This window comes from Sphaerodactylus townsendi, linkage group LG06, assembly GCF_021028975.2.
Source record: "Sphaerodactylus townsendi isolate TG3544 linkage group LG06, MPM_Stown_v2.3, whole genome shotgun sequence".
Taxonomy (NCBI): domain Eukaryota; kingdom Metazoa; phylum Chordata; class Lepidosauria; order Squamata; family Sphaerodactylidae; genus Sphaerodactylus; species Sphaerodactylus townsendi.
Genome location: NC_059430.1, coordinates 133,396,116 through 133,414,088, shown reverse-complemented (window position 1 = coordinate 133,414,088; position 17,973 = coordinate 133,396,116). Strand labels below are relative to the sequence as shown.

Here is a 17,973-nt window from a genome sequence, read left to right as displayed (position 1 = left end):
ACCTGAGCCGCCCGCCCGGAGCAGCACCAGCCGCCGCCGCCGCCGCCGCGCCTTGGAGGGGTCCCGGGGGCTCAGCGCGCGCCCCCTCGCCCGCCCGCGCGCCCGCTCGTTGGGGCCCCGGTCCAGCCTCCCGCTTGGCCTGCCCGGCCCGGCGCCGCCCGATGGGGGCAGGCGGCAGGAAGCGGCCGTGGTCGCGCTCCCGGGAGCCGCGGGCGGCCAGGCAGTGAGCCAGCCGGCAGAGCTGGGGCCGCCCGGCACCATGCGCCCTCCCGGTGCCCGTTGAGCCGCCACCGCAGTCGCCGGGCCGCCCTCCCGCGCCAGCCGGCCCTCCCCACCCCCGAGCGCCAGGAGGGAGGGCGAGAGCCGGAGAGGCGGCAGCAGCAGCAGCAGCAGCAGCGGGAGGAGGAGGAGGAGGAAGGCGGCGGCGGCGGCAGGAGGAAGGAGGACAATCGCCTCCGCCGCCACTGCCAGGTTCAGGGAGAAGATGTCGGTGCGGACGGCGCTGGCCTCCGGCAACGAGCGCACCGGGGAGGCGGTGAGTGTCGGGCGGGCGGGCGGAGGTTGAGGACTGCGGCATGCATGCCCACTAGCCGGCGCGCTCCAGGCGTCTGCCGCGGCTGCGGCCATCCTGTCCGGGCGGGGGGCGGCGTCTGCCTGGCTGCCCCCGCCCCGGGGAGAAGAGGGCATCGCACCGACCAAGCCAGAAGGGTGCGCCGGCGGCCCCGCGATGCAGCAGATGCCGCCGCCCGTCCGGGGAATGACTGGGCAGCCCGGCGGGCTGTTGACCTGGCCCGAGCACCGGGCGGCCGGGAGGGGCCGGGGGTCTCCCCAGGGAAGCGACGGGCCCCGGCCGGACTCGGGAGTGACTTTGTTGCTGTAGGGCCGGCGGGGGGGGGGGGTGGTAGGCCGGCCCGGAAGGCAGGAGGGGCGGCAGGACACTCTTTGGGCCCAGGGAGGCCTGCCCGGCTGGTTTTTCCAGCAGTGGATTGGGGGGGGGTGCCCGGGGGTGCCACCCACCTCCCGGAACCCCAAAGGTTGCCTGTTGGAAATGCTTCCAGCAGGCTAGCACAGAGAACCGGTTGGTGTGCCAAGAAATTGGTATGTTCGGAAATGCCATCCCTCAAGGCTACAAGATGGATGACAGCTGGGTGGAGATTGTAGGTTGCAAATGCCAAGAACTGTGGGGTTGCATGCGCTGAAACACCACCCCCAGCCCCACCACACGCAGATGATATACCACAAGTGCCTGCCACTGCACCTTGCTTTCCCCAAAGCGTGATCCAGAAAACAACCATTTGCAATCCTTGCGTACCAGTGAAGTATCTGAACCATAAAATGAATGACAGCCACTCTTCTGTGCATCATGCACATGTGAGAGGCTCTCTAGCTTTATGGGTTTTTCGCAAAAATCAAGTTTCTAGTCCGTAGGACTGTGAAGGGAAATGTGAAGACTGCCGGACCATGTCAGGCCTCAGATGTTTGAGGGGACATAGGTGTGGGGGTATCTTTGTATGGGAGGCGGGGGGGGGGAGTGGTGGAGCTTGCAGAAGGGGTCCTGATCCTGGGTTGCTTTGGTGTGTAGCAGCCTGGGAGGGGTAAGGGGTGGCAGCAGACCCCTCACCCCCTCATGGGATTTCAGCTGGGTTGACTTATTAGGGAGCCCAGCAGGTTTCTGGCAACCCAGATACTTTTTTATCCCTTTCATTCTCATGGAACAATAAGCAACATCTACAAGCTGCAGGAGATGTACAGGGCAGTCTTAAGCATGTTATCTTGCTCAGTCCATTGGGCCTTACTCCCAGGTAAATCTGCGTAAACCTGCATGTTTACTTTTAAAAAACAACCCCCAGCTTGGCCACAGGGTTGATGGGTGGCCATGAGAAAGTTGTCCACCTGAAACTCCCCTGCAGGGTCATGGATGGATGGATGGATGGATGGATGGATGGATGGATGGATGGATGGATGGATGGATGGATGGATGGATGGATGGATGGAAGGATGGAAGGATGGAAGGAAGGAAGGAAGGAAGGAAGGAAGGAGCAAGAGGTATCTCCATGCTGATGAGGGCCATAATAATGAGCTGTTGTGTTCAATCCAGGGGTGTGTGTGAGAGGAAGATTGTGCAATTTGTGCCTCTGGCTGCATCACTCCCCACATGTTGTGAGGGGGATGGGTCCAGCAGGTGAGCCGGGTTTCCAGTCTCCTCCACGCAGCCGCAAACTTTGGCTTCTGCCTCTGAGGCGTCTCTCCATCTCAGGCCCCACCCTGCTGTTATTATTGCTCATTGTTGTCATTGATTTGACAAGGCTTCCTGACAGTCTCAGTGTGTTGCAACCATGGCCGTGTTTCCATGGAAGCGAGGTCATCGCCATGTAGCCAACCTAGGCCAAAGCCCCAGAACCTGTTCTTGGAGCTGGTTTGGTCCTGCCTTGCTAAATGAAGCGAAGAGGAAGAGAGAACCTCTGCACATGTGCAGAGAGCTCCCCTCTCCCTGGCACTGAGTAAAAATAACCCGTGGCCATTCGTGGGCTTTCACAGTGAGCACACACACACATACTCACCAAGGCACCGGGGTGTGTATGTGTGTGTGGGGCCTGGTATGTATGTGTGTGTGGGGCTGCCCGGAAGCAGGGCAGCTTTGCAGGAGGGCGTTTTCCAGTATCCATGTCCAGCCTTCAGGTGCTCGCCTGGGATATTGCACAATCCACTCGGTGTTGTCTGGGTAGCAAAACACAAGTAATCTGGATTCTCAGACTAATTCTGCACTTGAAATCCATGTAAGTCAAAACGAAGCTGGCGGTTCCTGCTTGGTCCCCATGTGCCTTCAGTGGCTGACTCCCGTCTGTTTCATCTTGCCTCCAAAGGACAGGCTGGGTTGGAATGGTTTCTCTCGATTGCCTGAGGATGGATCAGTGCAGGTCATTGCCAACTGAAGTTTGGTAGAATGCTCCGTTAAGCAGGATTCAAGCCTGTTTATCTGTCCATGGTGCATCTCCAAAGTATCTTGACATTTATCAAGTCTCATGGCTGTGAGTGAAGTGCCATCCACCCAGGGAGTGCTGAGTTCAAACCTCTCCTGAACCAGGAACTTGCTTGGTGACTGCTGGCAAAATGTTGAGGGGTTACTATACAGATTTCTGAGAACACATCTCAGAAGCCCGGTGTAAATGCTTGGCATCCCCTGCCTTATTCTGTTTCACGTGCTCTTGGGGTCACCCGTCATTCTGGATCTTCCTTCTGAGTTTCTCTATTGAAGAAGGACCTCTTGACTGAGTCCCCAAGAAAGGACTGAGGGTGGAGATTGTGCCAGTCTGTATATGGAAGACTGGCATGGGCTAGCCTGTCCCTGGGTTGTGACCTGTGGCTTTTGTGTCATTTTCATTCCATTCACTAAGGGCAGGAGAGCAATTGCTTGAAATTGGGCCCTGGAGACAGGGACAAATGCTCCTTCAACTGCTCCTTCAGCAGTGCATGGGGGTCCCTTGTAGGGAGGGCATGATTGGTGTGGCTGCTCACTCATGGATAAGATCAGCATTTGTGGGGGAGGGTCCCTTAAACTGGCCGAGGGCCAAGCTGTTGTAGTGGCTGGTCCCTCTGGTGGGCTCCATTCTCCGTTCCCTGTATCATTCCACCTTTTATGTTCTTATGTGATTTATTGTGTACTATTTTCAGCTAGTGCAAAAGCACTAGAAAAGCTACAAAAATCAGCATTACACATTTCTAAAGCAATTTTTAATGGCGAGAAGGAGGCACTGTACACTTTCCGTTATTGTCAGTTAAGATATTTCCAGAGAGTAGCTGTGGTGGTCTGCAGCAGAATAGCTTGACTGGTCCTGTTTCTTGCCTCCTTGAATCCACTACTCTGTGTCCTGGTCTCTGGAGCAGCAGAACACAAGCTTGCTCCCTCTTATGACATCCCTTCTAATATTTAAACATGCCTACCATGCCATGCGTTAACCTTCTCTTTTCCAGACTAAACATCCCCAGCTCCCTAAATCTCTCCTCATAGGGCATGGATTCCAGACCTTTTATCATTTTGGTTGCCCTCCTCTGGACCTGTTCCAGCTTGTCAATATCCTTGAATGGTGGTGTCCAGAACTGTACACAATATTCCAGATGAGGTCTGACCAATGCAGAATAGAGAAGTACAATTACATCCCTCGATCTAGACACTATATTCCTATTGATTCAGCCCAGAATCACATTGGCGTTCTTAGCAGCCACATCACACTGCTGACTCATGTTCAGTTTGTGGTCTACTAAGACTCCCAGATGCCTTTCATATGTACTGTTGTCAAGCCAGGTGTCACCCTTCCTATATCTGTGCATTTCATTTTTTTCAGCCTAAGTGTAGAATCTTACATTTATCTCCCAAAGTTCATTTTGTTTGTTTTAGCCTAGTTCTCTAATCTGTCCTAGTCATTCTGAATCCTGACCCTGTCGTCTGGGGTATTAGCTACCCCTCTTAATTTGGTGTCATCTGCAATTTTGATTAGCATGCCCTTTCCCCCCATCATTCAAGTCATTGATAAAAATATTGAATAGCACTGGGCCCAGGATAGAACCCTGTGGCACCCCACTAGTCACTTCTCTCCAGGATGAAGATGAGCCATTGGTGAGCACCCTTTGAGTTTGGCCAGTCAACCAGTTACAAATCCATCTAAAGTAGAATTGTCTAGCCCACATTTTACTAGCTTGCTTGCAAGAATATCATGGTGCAGCTTGTTAAATATCCTGCTAAAGTCAAGGTATGAGACATCCACAGCCTTCCCTTTGTCTACCAGGCTTGTCACTCTTAGGCCCTTTCCGCACGGCCCGGGTGCGGGGGTGCAGCGGCATCATTTATGCCGCTGCACCCCCATGGGACCGTTCGCATGGACTGTCCCACTGGGCGCGCCTCCTGCAGTGCAGCCTTAGCACAGGCTGCTCTGCTCCCAAACGCTGCTTACCTCCCGTCTCCTTCCATTGTGTTGTGGAGGCCAGGTGACACACCGTCCTGGCCAGAGCGACGACCCTGGAGTCGGAGGCCAGGAGGCATGTCTCCTGGCCTCCACAATGCAACAGAAGGAGACTGGAGGTAAGCAACATTTGGGAGGGCCGGGGGAGAAATGCTGACTTCCACCCAGTGCCGTTCACATGGCACTGAATGGAAGCCGGCAGTGGCAAAAAATCTCGCTCTTTGAGCGAGGTTTAAAAACACCGTTTTTGTGGGAACCGAGCACCGCTGCAGCGATTTGGCAGTGGTGCCTGTGTGAACGGTCCCTGGCAAAATGGTGTTTTACCACCTGACGGCGTTGCTTTTGGCCTATGCAGAAAGGGCCTAAGATTAGTCTGGCATGACTGGTTTTTGAGATCACAGCATTCCCTTCTAAGCACTTACAGACTGTCTGTTTAATTAACTGCTCCAGAATCTTTCTTGGCAGTGACGTCAGACTGACTGAGTGTAACCAGGTCCTCTTTTCCACCCATTTTTGAAGATGGGGACAACATCAGCCCTCCTCCAGTCTGCTGGGACTTCTCCTGTTCTCCAGGAGTTCTCAAAGATTAGTACAAGTAGTTCAGAGAGTACTTCTGCCAGTTCCTCTAATACCCTGCGATGTAGCTCATCAGGCCGAGGAGTTTTGAATTCATTTAAAGTAGCCAGGTATTCCTGTACTACTTCTTACTGAATTCTGTACTGAATTTCCCCTACTGTATTTTCTGTTCCATTTCCCCTTTTCCAAGGCCAAGAAGGCTTGAGTAGTTCAGCCTTTTCTCCCACCCGTTAGTAATTTGACATCTTCTCCACGCAGTGACCCTGGTGATCCCTTTCTTTCTTTTGCTACGGGCATAACCAAAAAAGGGTTTTAAGGTTGTTTTTAACTTCTCTGCCAAGCCTCAGATCATTCTCAGCTTTAGCTTATCTGACTTTCTCCCTACACATCTTGGTTATTTGTTTGAGTTCCTTCTTGGTGATTTCCCCCTTTTTTCCATTTCTTGTATGTCCCCCTTTTAAATCTTAGCTCAAAGTTCTTTAGACATCCATCCTGGTTTCCTGAGACACCTCCCATTTTTCTTCCTCATTGGACCTGTCTGAAATTGTGCCTTCAAGACCTTACTTTTAAGAAACTCGCATTCATCATGCACCCCCTTCTCTTTTAGTATTCTTAACCACAGGATCACATCTAGTGTTTCCTAAGTTTACTGAAATCAGCTTTCTTAAAGTCTAGAATGTGTATCTGACTACGCTTGGCATCCCCATTCCACTGGTAACAAACTTCAGGAAAACATGGTCACTCCTAGCTAAAGATCCTACGACTCCCACGCATTAGCCAGAACTTGGCTGAACTGGTTCCTCTGGAGGTCCAACCACATGGCCTAGATCAGTGATGGCGAACCTTTTCGAGACCGAGTGCCCAAATTGTAACCCAAAACCCACTTATTTATCACAAAGTGCCAACACGGCAATTTAACCTGAATACTGAGGTTTTAGTTTAGAAAAAACGGTGGGCTACGAGCTGTGTGTTACTCAGGAGTAAGCTTGGTGGTAGTCGGTGGCTTGGCTTTGAAGCAACCGTGCAACTCTTCCAATGGGTGAATCATGACCCTAGGGGGGTTTACTCAGAAGCAAGCCCCATTACCAGCAACCGAGCTTACTCCCAGGTAAAGGATCGTGCTTTAGTTCTTCACATGAAAACCAGTGGGGTTTAACAGTGCTTAACAGGGTTACCTACATTGCTTCCCCAAAACTGGGTCTTAGGTTTAATGCTAATAATCAAGCCCAGCAGCCCAGGCCAGCCTAGATGTGGGAGGGGACTCTGTTTGCCCGTGCCCACAGAGAGGGCTCTGAGTGCCACCTCTGGCACCCGTGCCATAGGTTCGCCACCACTGGCCTAGATGCTGCCTCCTGCCTCTGAACACACAGGCTCCCCCTTGGGTCACCGTGCCTGACAGCAGCCACTGATGGGCCTCTCTCTTCTCCAGGAATCTCTTCTCCCCTTTCACAGCCATCTATGCCTGTGGCCACCATTGCACCCTCTGGCAAATACCTGAGCCCATGTCCTGCCCTGTCCCCTGCCCTGCCCCTCCGGTTTCTTTTCTGCAATAGCATATTTTAATAATATTGTTGTACTCCACTTTCAGCTCTGTGAAAGGGGTTTATAAATAGCCTAACAGGAAGGGCTCAATCCCACCCCTTGCTTGCAAAGCACTCACAAACGCGGGCATTGGCCGAGCGCATTCCTGCCCCGCCTGCCATGGCTCTTTCCTTTGAGCAGGAGCCTGCTGTTCCAGTGCATTATTGATGGGCTGGTGGTGGAGGGAGGGTCTGCCATTGGGGCTGTGCCCTCCCCCCTTCGCCCTGTGCTTGCCTGACAGGCTGCACTCCTTGGTATCCCACAATGCACTGAGGCATTCCTGAATAGCCTCCCGTGGGAACAGAAAGCAAGCTTTTCAGAAAGGGCAGCCTATGACAGCAAGCCTATTACCAACCAACCAGCCAGCCAGCCCCCCCCCCCCCGTCCCCCCTCCAGGAGGCAGAAGAAAATCCATAAATGCCAGGATGCTTTTTCCGGAGTATGCAGGATAAGCTGTTTGCAGGGCTTTTTCTCCCTCGTCACCTGCTGCCACCAGGGCTGGTTGCCCGTTGCTTGCCAGGGCCAAGCCAGAATTTCTCCTCTGACACCCCTGGAGGCTGGCGCTTCTTGCTACGGCGCTGCTTGCCGGGGCTGACACTGTTTGCAGCTCCCCTTCCAACTGAGTGAGTCTGCTGGAATATTGGGATCAGGAGGGGATGGATAGTTGGGTACTGTTGGGAGGGGGTCCCCTATCGCTTTCCTTAGAATAAGTTGTTCTGTGCAGGAGGGTAAAGCTGGATCCTCTGGGGAGGGGGCATGGGGCGTCCCCTTTGCAGAGCTCTTTCTAGAGATCTGTGTGTTCAGGAAGAGTGCCAGAAACATGCTGTGTTCATTTCTAGGTGTGTTATGTGGTGTTTTTTTTTTTTTTTTTTTGGGGGGGGGGGGGGCTGTAAAGCAAAACACTGCTAGGCTAACAAGTGCTAAATGCTGAGCAGACATAAAAACTCCATTCCAGGGTGGCCGAACCTGACGACGCCCCTGCTGAGAGCCATGCTTGTTCAAGCCAACCTGGGGATGTTGTCTGCTTCCGACTGCTTGTCCAAAGAAACCTTGTGGCACACGGAAGAGCTCTGATCGGGGTGTGTGTGTGTGTCTGAAAATGCCGCTGTCTCCTTGTGATCTCTCTCCCCCGGGAAAAGGGAGGGAGAGCGGAGGAGCGATCTGGTCCGACTGGCCTGTTCTGTCCCCTCCCTTTCTTCCCTCCCTTGTTGGGCCTGGATGTCTGCCCCAGAGCTGGTTGGGGAAGAAGGGAGGGAGGGAGGGAGGGAGGGAGGGAGGGAGGGAGGAGGTGGTAGTGGAAAGGGTAGTTGGGACCCCCACAACACCACCACATGTGGCATGGAGGAAGAACTTGCATCCCCCCCCTCCAGAAACCCCTTGTTAGGTGCCGGGAGTCTGGTTCATTTGGGGAAGGTCCAGAGGTGGGGAATGGTGCCCGGGGCAACCCCTGCCCCAGCGCCCCCCCCCCATGCCCCCCACTTACTTTAGTTGGCGAGAGCCTGCCACGGGCTACCCCTCAGCCCGGCCTCGCCAGGTTGCTTCTTTGAGCAGCCTGGTGGGGCAGGGCCAAGGGGAGGGGTGTGGGGGGATTCTCCACCCCCACATGGCCAGCTGGCGTGCGCCCAGGGACATGAGGGGTCACGTGTCCCCATGAGCATTCTGTCTTTGGGGAGGTCCAGTGGCGAGGGCGCGTCTGCGGCATCTCCCTGCCACGCCTCAGGCATCTCCTGGGTTCAGTTGTGCTGAAGGGAGCTGAAGGTCAGTTGGGCTGAGAGGGAATCTTGCAGAGGGGTCAGTGCAAAGGGATTTGGGGAGCTTGAGGACCTCTGACCACCCTCTGCCCTGGCCAGTAGCGTAGGGCCAAGGGGGTGGGGGGCATGGCGAGAGCATTCAGGGTGCGTGGTGGGGGCATTCCGGGGGCATGGGGGGCAGGACATGGGCATAGCAGGGACTCGAGCGCACTCATGCGCCGGGCACAGTTCCCCCTGGCTCCGCCCCTGGCTCACTGTCGCAGCTGCCTGCTGCTTGGGGAGAGGCCATGGCTCAGAAGGCAAGCCTCTGCTCAGCATGCAGGAGGCCCCAGGTTCGATCCCCAGTATCTCCAGTTGAAGGGACCAGGGAGGAGATGATGGGAAAGGTGGGCAGCTGAGCCCTGAGGCCCCGGACACCGGCTGCCAGCCAGAGTGCCCACTACGGACCTTGATGGACCGATGGGCTGATTCAGTGCAAGACTGCTTGATGCATGGTCATGTGTTCACTTCACTGGTTGCATGAACTGAACCATCTGTCTGCAGATGGTTTACATACATGTGTGGAAGTTCATGGGGGCTTCTGGGACCTTTCCATCAACTGCTCTCAATTCTTCCCCCACAAAAAGGTGTCTAAATCTAGTCCACAAAGAGCTCTGCTGCGATACTGTAGGTGACCCAAGACCTGTGGTGCCCGGGGGCATGACCGCCTCCCTGCGCCCCCTGCCCTGCTCCCCACGCCCCGCTTACGGGAGCAAGCAGGGTGGACGTGGAGGCAGGGCTTGGCAGTGTGTGGCTCAGGTGCACGGCACTCCCCCACATGACAAAATGGTGTGCACCCGGGAACATGTCCCCATCAGCGGGATGCCACTGTCCACGGCCTTGGTGTGCTCTCACAGGTATGCTGAATTTTGTATGGGGCCGACATGGGGGTGGGGCAGCGCATTGGGCCGGCACCGTCAAGATCAGAGCTCAAACCTTTGCCCGGCCGTCAGGCTCACCAATCAGGTGGTGCTTGTGGCCTGACTCATTCTCGGCCTAGTGTACCCTGCAGGGTTGTTGTGAAGAGACCCCCCCCCCCTCAAATGTGATTCTGAAGAAAAGCTGGATTCACTTGTGCCAAACAGACAAACAAGTCTGTGTTCTTAGAAGTGCTGTGAAGTGGCCACCACAGCTTGGGGGTGGGGCTGGTCAGTCTTTTTGTATGATTTAATGTCCGAAAAGAGTGTAATTGCCCACTCCGAGCCGGATACCTGACCTCCAAACAAGTAGCCGTCTTATCAGTTGCTTTGCCTTCAAGGCAAGAAAGAAAGGCCGTTTGTTCTCTTTAGAAACATGTAGCCTGTGGATGACGGCTCAGTGTCAGCGATGCGCCAAGGACCTCCCTGCCCCCGACCTCCTGTGGAAAAGAGACAGCCTGACCCTTCCCCAGATCCTACTGGAGACCTGCTCAGTTTGGGCCCTTCCGATGCTGTGGGAGCCTGCCCGCCAGAGAGAGGCCAGGGCTGCTCTTGGCTTCACTGGTTCAGATAGGCAGGAGAACACACACACAGCTGCCTCCTACTGGATCCAAACACTGGTCCCTCAAGGCAATATTCTGCTTTTGCCTGCTCCCCAGAGTCTCTGGTTGGGGCCTTTCACGGCAGCTGCTGCCTGGGCCTTTTAACCAGAGACGCCGAGGATCGAGCTGTGGGATAGGAAGCTGCCTTTTACTGAATCGGACCTTCAGCCGGTCAAGATGAGCGGCGTCTACTCAGACTGGCTGTTGCTTTCCAGAGCCTCGGCCAGAATCACTTCCCATCACCAGACCTGCTTCCCCAAAGCTCAGGCCTCGGACATCTTCTTGGCCTCTGAGGTGGCTCTGGGCTCAAATCTAGTTGCCCGTCCTTTCAACTGGAGACTCTGAGGATCGAACCCTCGGCCTGCTGTTCCTCCACTGCCACAATATTTCTCTTCAGGGGCCCCTGGCGGAGGCCAGGGCTGTTCTCTGTGCCTATCTGACCATGGGGGCTCCTGGAATCCCCCCCTTTATCTCTGCACACATCAGGTTGGGCTTCTTTCACAACGTTTGTCCTCACCACTGTGCTGAGAGAAAGCAACCTCTGAGGCAGGAACATTCACCTCCTGGCTGTCCGATTTGCTCCACTCAAAGAAATGGAATAGAAAAACCACCCTTTGTGTGCAGGAACCCCGGGGGGGGGGGGGCAAGATGCATGCAGAGAGAATCTCGGCGCTTGGAGGAGTGGGGGTGTCATCAGGCTGCCGGGTCCCAAGGGGGCTTTAGGGGCTCTGAAGGTGGGGAGCAGAGAGACCGCTGGCTGGGCTCTCAGGCTGCCCCCGGATCATCCTGGGGGAAAGAACCTGTCAGAGTCCTTCTTGTGCCTGTTTATACTTTGAGTCTCTTTAGTCCTGGTTTTGTGCTTTTGCCACATCCCTGATGATGCTGGTTTCTTGCATTCATGGAACTGTACTTGGGGGGGGTGGGGTGGGAGGCTTCTAGAATCTGTCCTTGAAAAGTTCAGATCTGAATTCCTGAATGCCTGTGGTTTCTGTATGTCTTATATCTAGGATATCTGGGGATATAAAGAGCATGTTCTGATTTTTTAAAACCCTTTTTAATTCTGCGAGGCCACTGGGGCCACTTTGCAGTTCACCCTTTGGGATGACCCACAGCAAGTGGGGTCCAGGGGGAAGGAGCCACTTCTGGGAGCTCAGCCATGAGAGGGTGGGTGTCCACTGGGAGGGGCTGCTGGCCTCCTCCGGATCTTTGCACCCCAATGTTGCCAAGTGCTGAGAGAAGAACAGGCCTCCAGCAGTAGAGTTTGTAAGAGATCCTCATTCTCTCATGATCCTGGAAGGGCACAGATGAGCAGCAGATTCAGAGCAGACAAAGCTCACCCTCTGATGGACCAGCTGTCTTGGTTTGGTGGCCTTATGGAGGTGGAAGAATAGTGTTCTGCAGTGGAATCCGAGTGTGGTGGAGTCTCCTTCTTTGGAGGTTTTCAAGCAGAGGTTGGATGGCCATGTTGTAGGACTGCTTTGAGACTGTGTGTTTCTGCATGGCAGGGGGTGGGACTGGATGGCCCTTGTGGTCTGTTCCAACTCTTGGATTCTATGATTCTAGGACCACTGGAGGCCCTCAGCCAAGGAAGCCTCTGAAGAGAATGTCTTTACCATGGGAGCAGCCTGAGAGCTGAGCTGGCTGGATCATATCAAGCCAACCTGCAAGCCTCTGGCTGTAGTGAAAGGAATAGGAGCAGGGTCAGACAAGCTTAGCCACACGTACGATTTCCCCTTGGTACAAACCCAAAAGCTTTGCAGTCTTCGAGGGAGGGTGGGAAGGGGGATTGGGCAAAACGAGGGTCCCGGCAGGTGCAGCACAGAGAGCAGGAAGCGCCGAGGGGAGGGGGGAGGGAGGGGGGGAGGCAGGCAAAGAGCGCCACAGCCCTCCCCTCCTGCCCAGGTGGCCAGAACGGCTGAGAGGATCCTTCCAGTGGTGTGCCACCATTTCCAGCTGGCTTTGTGGCTGGGCCCAGGAGAGCCTCTGAGGTGTGGGCGTGTGTTGGGTGACGCTTTTCTGCCCACTTCACCTGCTTCATGTTTGCATCTTGGGTGCTGTGGAAGGAACAGGAGCAGAGTTAGCACAGAAAAGGCTGGCCTCCTGGCCGCTGGGGGGAGAAGCCAAGCGAGGCCAAGGAGGCTGGCCCCTGGGCATCTCGACTGGCAAAGGGTCCCAGAGGGGGTGGAGCTGGCTCCTCCGGCAAGGGCCTGTGGCTCAGGGGAAGAGCCTCCACTTGGCATGCAGAAGAACCCAGGTTCCATCCCCGGCAGCCTCTCCAGTTAAAAAGACAGGGCAGGAGGTGGAGGAGAGGACCTTCTTCTGCCTGAGACCCTGTAGAGCCACGGCCAGTCTGAGTGGACAGTGCTGACCAGAGGGGCGGGAGAAGTGGCGCCCGGGGCAAAATCTGCTCCAGGAACCCCCCCTCCCACTGCCCTGGCTGGGCCGCCACTGTGTGCTTCTCAGCCCCGCCACGCCAGGCGGCTCCTTCTGAAGAAGCAGCCTGGTGGGGCCAGGCCGAGGGGAGGGGTGGGGTGTGGGGGGCAATTCTCTGCACTCCCCCCCCACATGACCAGCTGGCATGCGCCCAGGGACATGTGACCCCGTGAGCCTCTGGTGCTGACCTTGATGGACTGAAGGTCTGCTTCAGCGTACAGCCACTTCGTGTGCCTTCGGAAGGGAGCATAAGGCTGCTTGGCCCATGTTTAGGCTGCTGAGCTTTCCAGACTGTAGGGTGGGAGTAGCAGTGCTGCTGCCAAGAAGCCTTTCCTTCCAGCAGGGAGGGAGCGTTACTGGCCCTGGGGGTGCAACCCTCCCTCAGGGATTTCCGGCAGGGAGGCTGGGAGACCCACATTCCCTTTTGTGGCCCAGATGTAAAACTGCAGCTGCATCATTCTGGCTCCATCAGGATAGGACCGTGCCGCTGCTCGACTGGCCCAGACCGAGCACTAATTGCCACCTTTGTGTCCCTGATGAGGCTGGAGGGACCTACCCCACTTCTCTGCCATGAACCTGTGGTGTTTGGTTGTGCAGCATGGGGGAGGCTCAACCCCAACAGTGGCAGCTTTTCAGGTTCTTTCTCATACCAAGCAAACCAATTTTAGGCAGGAGTCACCTGCCCTCCAGAGAGCCAGATTTCGTAACTGGTTCAGGTAGCTTTTGTCACACTCTGCTGGCATTGGAAGGACACCAAGTTGGCAACCCCTGTGGCTGGTGGTGTGGGGGTTGGGGACAGTTGCTTGACCGCCCCCCCCCCCGAGGAACTGGGCTGTTGGAGCTGAATCACCCAAAGTACCATTTCCACGGCATTCCCTCAAATAGCTGATCTTGGCCTTGTCACACACGCTCAGTCTAGTCTCCTGGACAGGGTTGTTGTAAGGGTCAAAAGGAGGAGAGGATAACATGATCAGCTGCTTTGGATCCCCATTGGGGAGAAAGGCAGGAGAGAAACAAAGCAAGCAAACAAATAGATACATAACATATATAACCTTAACCCTAACCTTAACCTATGTGCAGAGCTTGAATGCCCCCACCCATTGCTTTTTAAAAGGATTCATGAAGTTCCCCCAGGGGCAGGTCTGTCCTGACAGCCCTCAGGTTTGGGATTGTCTACTTTTGAGTGTTAGTGGCTGGAAACAGAGAAGGCAGGCCCAGCGTCCCCACCATTTCCTGCTTGCAAGCTCTCAGATGTTCCTAAGAGCCAGTGTGGTGGTGTGGTTAAGAGCAGGTTAAGAGCACTCTAATCTGGAGAACTGGGTTTGATTCCCCACTCTGCCACTTGAGCTGTGGAGGCTTATCTGGGGAACCAGATTAGCTTGTGCACTCCAACACATGCCAACTGGGTGACCTTGGCCTAGTCACAGTTCTTCGGAGCTCTCTCAGCCCTGCCCACCACACAGGGTGTTTGTTGTGAGGGGGGAAGAGAAAGGAGATTGTAAGCACCTTTGAGTCTCCTTACAGGAGAGAAAGGGGGTATAAATCCAAACTCCTCCTCCACCACCTCCTCTTCCTCTACTACTACTACTACTACTACTACTACTACTACTACTACTACTACTACTACTACTAACTGGAGAGTGACAGTGGACTAGCTAAACTTGCAGCTGCTCCTTCCAGGCAACTCGTAAGTTCTATATGTCTTTCTGAGCTTCTCTGGAGAAAATGATTGTTTCACTAATCTGAGTTAGATTTAGGTTCCATAGGTTCACTTCTGTGCACAAGTGTATTAGATTTCCACTTCTCATATCTATTTCAAGTGAATTTTATAGGACTTGTTACAGGTGTGCTTTGTTTCAAAGCCAGATCTTAATTCTGAAAAACAACCACCTTGTATTCTGGGACCTGGGCCTGCGGGTAGGAAGGGAAAGCCCAGCTCGGCCTCCTTGAAGAAAAGGTGCCCGGCCACTGTCTTCCATCTCCCAGGGACTTGAATAGTGGCTGTTACAGTTGATCCTCATAATCTCCTTCGACAAAAGATCTTTTGCTCTCTAAGCTTGTTAAGGCTTCCCTGGAGGGGGGCTGTGGAGCTCCTTTGCCCGTCCTAGGAGGATCCTCTCTCTCCATTGAATCTTGAGGGGTTTTTGCCTTCCTCTGGGCATAGAGGAGGGGACACTTGGGGAGCAGCGGAGAGGCAGCTGGGAATTTTCTTCTTTGTGCAAGGGGTCGAACTAGATGATCCTTGGGGTTCCTTCCAGCTGTATGTTTCTGTGTTTCCAACTAACATGTTTCAAACCTTTTTGTGAGCCATAGTGGGAGGGGGAACATTTTGTTGGGTCAGTGATACTTCCCGTTCATGGAAGATGTGCCTGTGAAGAAGTGGAGGTGTCAAAAATTATTAAATGTGTGAGCAGAGCACTTTTCCTCACCCCTGTGAAGATCCTGAATCTTTGGGATTCCAGGAAAAGGTACCCAAAGTGCATTTGCCAGGGAGGTCTGAGCTGGGGCACCTCTTTTGAGAAACCTTACACAGCCCAGGATGCGGCTTATGGCAAATAAAAACAGGAAGGGTTTGTTTTTCAGAAAAACTGAGGAATTCCTTAGGTCTTGGTACAACATCTATGGGCAGGGAGATTGTAGGCATGAGACAGAGTTGTGCCAGGGCAGAAGTGGGCACCTGGTTCCAGCCTTGCCTTTGTGTTCTCCTTTCTAGCACCAGCGCTGCCCTGTGGTGACCCTCGACCCCGCGCCCAACCCGGCAACGCCACCCCTCTCCCCCCAGCCCTCCACCCTGGCCAGTAGCCGCTCTGAAAAGGGGTCGTCATGGTCCAGCCGTTCACTGGGGGCCCGGTGCCGCAACTCCATCGCCTCCTGTGCCGACGAGCAACCGCACATTGGCAACTACCGCCTTCTCAAAACCATCGGCAAGGGCAACTTTGCCAAGGTCAAGCTGGCACGCCACATCCTGACGGGCAGAGAGGTGAGATGCGGCAGAGGGGTGGCTGTGGGGCAGGGGGCGTGGTCTAAAGAGCCTTGGCAGGGTCCCCAAAGCTCAGGCTCTGGTTATTTCAGTGCATTTGTTTATTGACTGTTTCTTTACGTCATTAATTTTATAATTATATATTTATAGTCTGCCTTTTCCACTGAGCAGATTACATAGGCAAATGGGGACACATCTGATCAGCAATGTACTAGTGCTAGGACTAGAGGAATCTGAATGGTGATAGCATATGAGGTGTAATGAAGAATGCAGACACAATGCAGAGAAATAGTATTATGTCAATAGAGAACAAGGAAGTGCCAGTAGGGAAATTTATTTACTTATATTTTAGATTTATATCCCACCCCTCCCCTGACTACAGCTGGCCTCAGGATGGGTAACAACAAGTCAAATACATTTGAAGACTGAAACAATTTAAATAGATTAAAAGTAATAAAATATAAATAAGATGCCACCTTAATTTCTTGGCAGAGGAAACTTCCAAGATTAACAAACCCTCTGCAAAGTAAGCGAGGAGGGGGACTTCTGGTAGATTTAATTCCTAGAACGAAATATCGGGGGGGTGGGGGGGTGGGAGGGCTAGCAGGAGAGGCATTCCACAAGTATAAGAGTCCAGACCATTAAGGTTAAAACCATCACCTCGAACCTGATGTGGAGGCATATCAGCAACCAGTGTAGGTGGCAGAGAATAGGTTGAAGAGGAATTCTCCAAGGGATGGGGCAAACAGATTACGAATCACACAACTTGATGATTATAGTCCGGAGTCCCTTTACCTTTATAAAACGTATGGCAGTGGGGGTGGAGAGGAGACCAGGTATAGATATTTTAATGAATACAGGAATTGCGGAATTGCTGTGAATTATCTCAGGAGGTCCTTGGCATTTGCTCATTATGGCTGGACTCTCTCTGCCCATGCCCAGGGACCCTGCTTGCACACAACACAGGCAAGTTTCACCTCTGAGCAAGAAACACAAAGGACGGTGTTGGGTTGTGCCCTCATCAAAAAGTGGCCCTTCCCAAAATCCCTTTGTAGAGGTCGAGTGGTTTGGGCTGGCCTCACCTTGAGCTTCGCTTGTGTGTATGACACAGAAGTAAGCCACAGATTGTATCATAGCTGGCCTCCCCGTGAGAAGCACCTGCTGGGTTCAGAAGGAGCATGACCTGCTTGTGTGGATCAGCCTGGAAAGGACTGTATTGGTGTGTGGACAGGCCAGGTGCTCAGGAGTTTGCCCCCTCAACAGGAGAGCCAGTGTGGTGTAGAGGTTAAGAGCAGGTGCACTCTAATCTGGGGAACCGGGTTTGATTTCCCGCTTGAGCTGTGGAGGCTCATCTGGTGAACTAGATTAGCTTGTGCATTCCAACACATGGCAGCTGGGTGACCTTAGCCTAATCACAGTTCTTCGGAGCTCTGTCAGCCCCACCCACCTCACAGGGTGTTTGTTGTGGGGGTGGGGAGGTAAAGGAGATTATAAGACCCTACTCCTCCTCCTCCTCCTCCTGCTTCTGCTGTATGAGTGGGACAGAGCAAGGGGCCATTGGCCAGTCAGTGGCTGGGGGTGGGGGGGCTGGAGGCAAGTACCTGGCGAGTTCTCCCAACCCCCGTCTCCAGAGGTTAACTTTTGGCACTCATTTCTTTTAGGTGGCTATCAAAATTATCGACAAGACTCAGCTGAATCCAACAAGCCTCCAGAAGGTGTGTTTTAGGGAGGGGGGGGCACAGGGCAGAGATTGGGCGGCATTTTGTCTTCTCCCAAGGGGCGGAGCCCCCCTTGCCCCCAGCAGATTTCAGAGATTTTGTGAGGATCTGGGAGATCCCGTCTCTGCCATGGAAGATTGCTGGGTAACTTTGTGCCAGTCTTGGCTTGACCTCCCTCATAGGGTCGTTGTGAGGGAAGAATGGGTAGCTTGGAGGGAAAAGTGGAATGAAAAGGCCAGGTAGACACAGTAAGTGATGAGGTGGGGGGGGGGGGCATGCAGCCATCACTGCTGTGGAGCTCCACCTGGCAGAGATCCTGGTGGGATGGAGCATTCCCAGGATGTCCTTGTTGGACCTTCCACACAAACACACACACAACCTGGCACTATTTGCCTGTCAATCCCCCCTCCCCCGTCCC

The 17,973-nt window shown here is 54.1% G+C and overlaps 1 protein-coding gene across 5 annotated transcripts in view; it reads left to right on the top strand.

Annotated features, from left to right (window-relative positions):
• The first annotated feature begins 236 nt into the window (after nt 1-236).
• Nucleotides 237-17,973, top strand: part of MARK4 (microtubule affinity regulating kinase 4) — a 39,883-nt gene continuing 22,146 nt past the window's right edge. For 3 of the 5 annotated variants that reach the window (XM_048499288.1, XM_048499287.1, XM_048499290.1), the window contains exons 1-4: nt 7,522-7,738; nt 8,071-8,194; nt 15,571-15,837; nt 17,499-17,552. In XM_048499288.1, coding sequence (XP_048355245.1) covers nt 7,533-7,738; nt 8,071-8,194; nt 15,571-15,837; nt 17,499-17,552 — 651 coding nt within the window. In that variant the 5' untranslated portion in view covers nt 7,522-7,532. Of the gene's footprint in view, nt 536-7,520; nt 7,739-8,070; nt 8,195-15,570; nt 15,838-17,498; nt 17,553-17,973 lie in introns of those variants that run through there. The other 2 variants (XM_048499291.1, XM_048499292.1) reach the window with 2 other exon arrangements.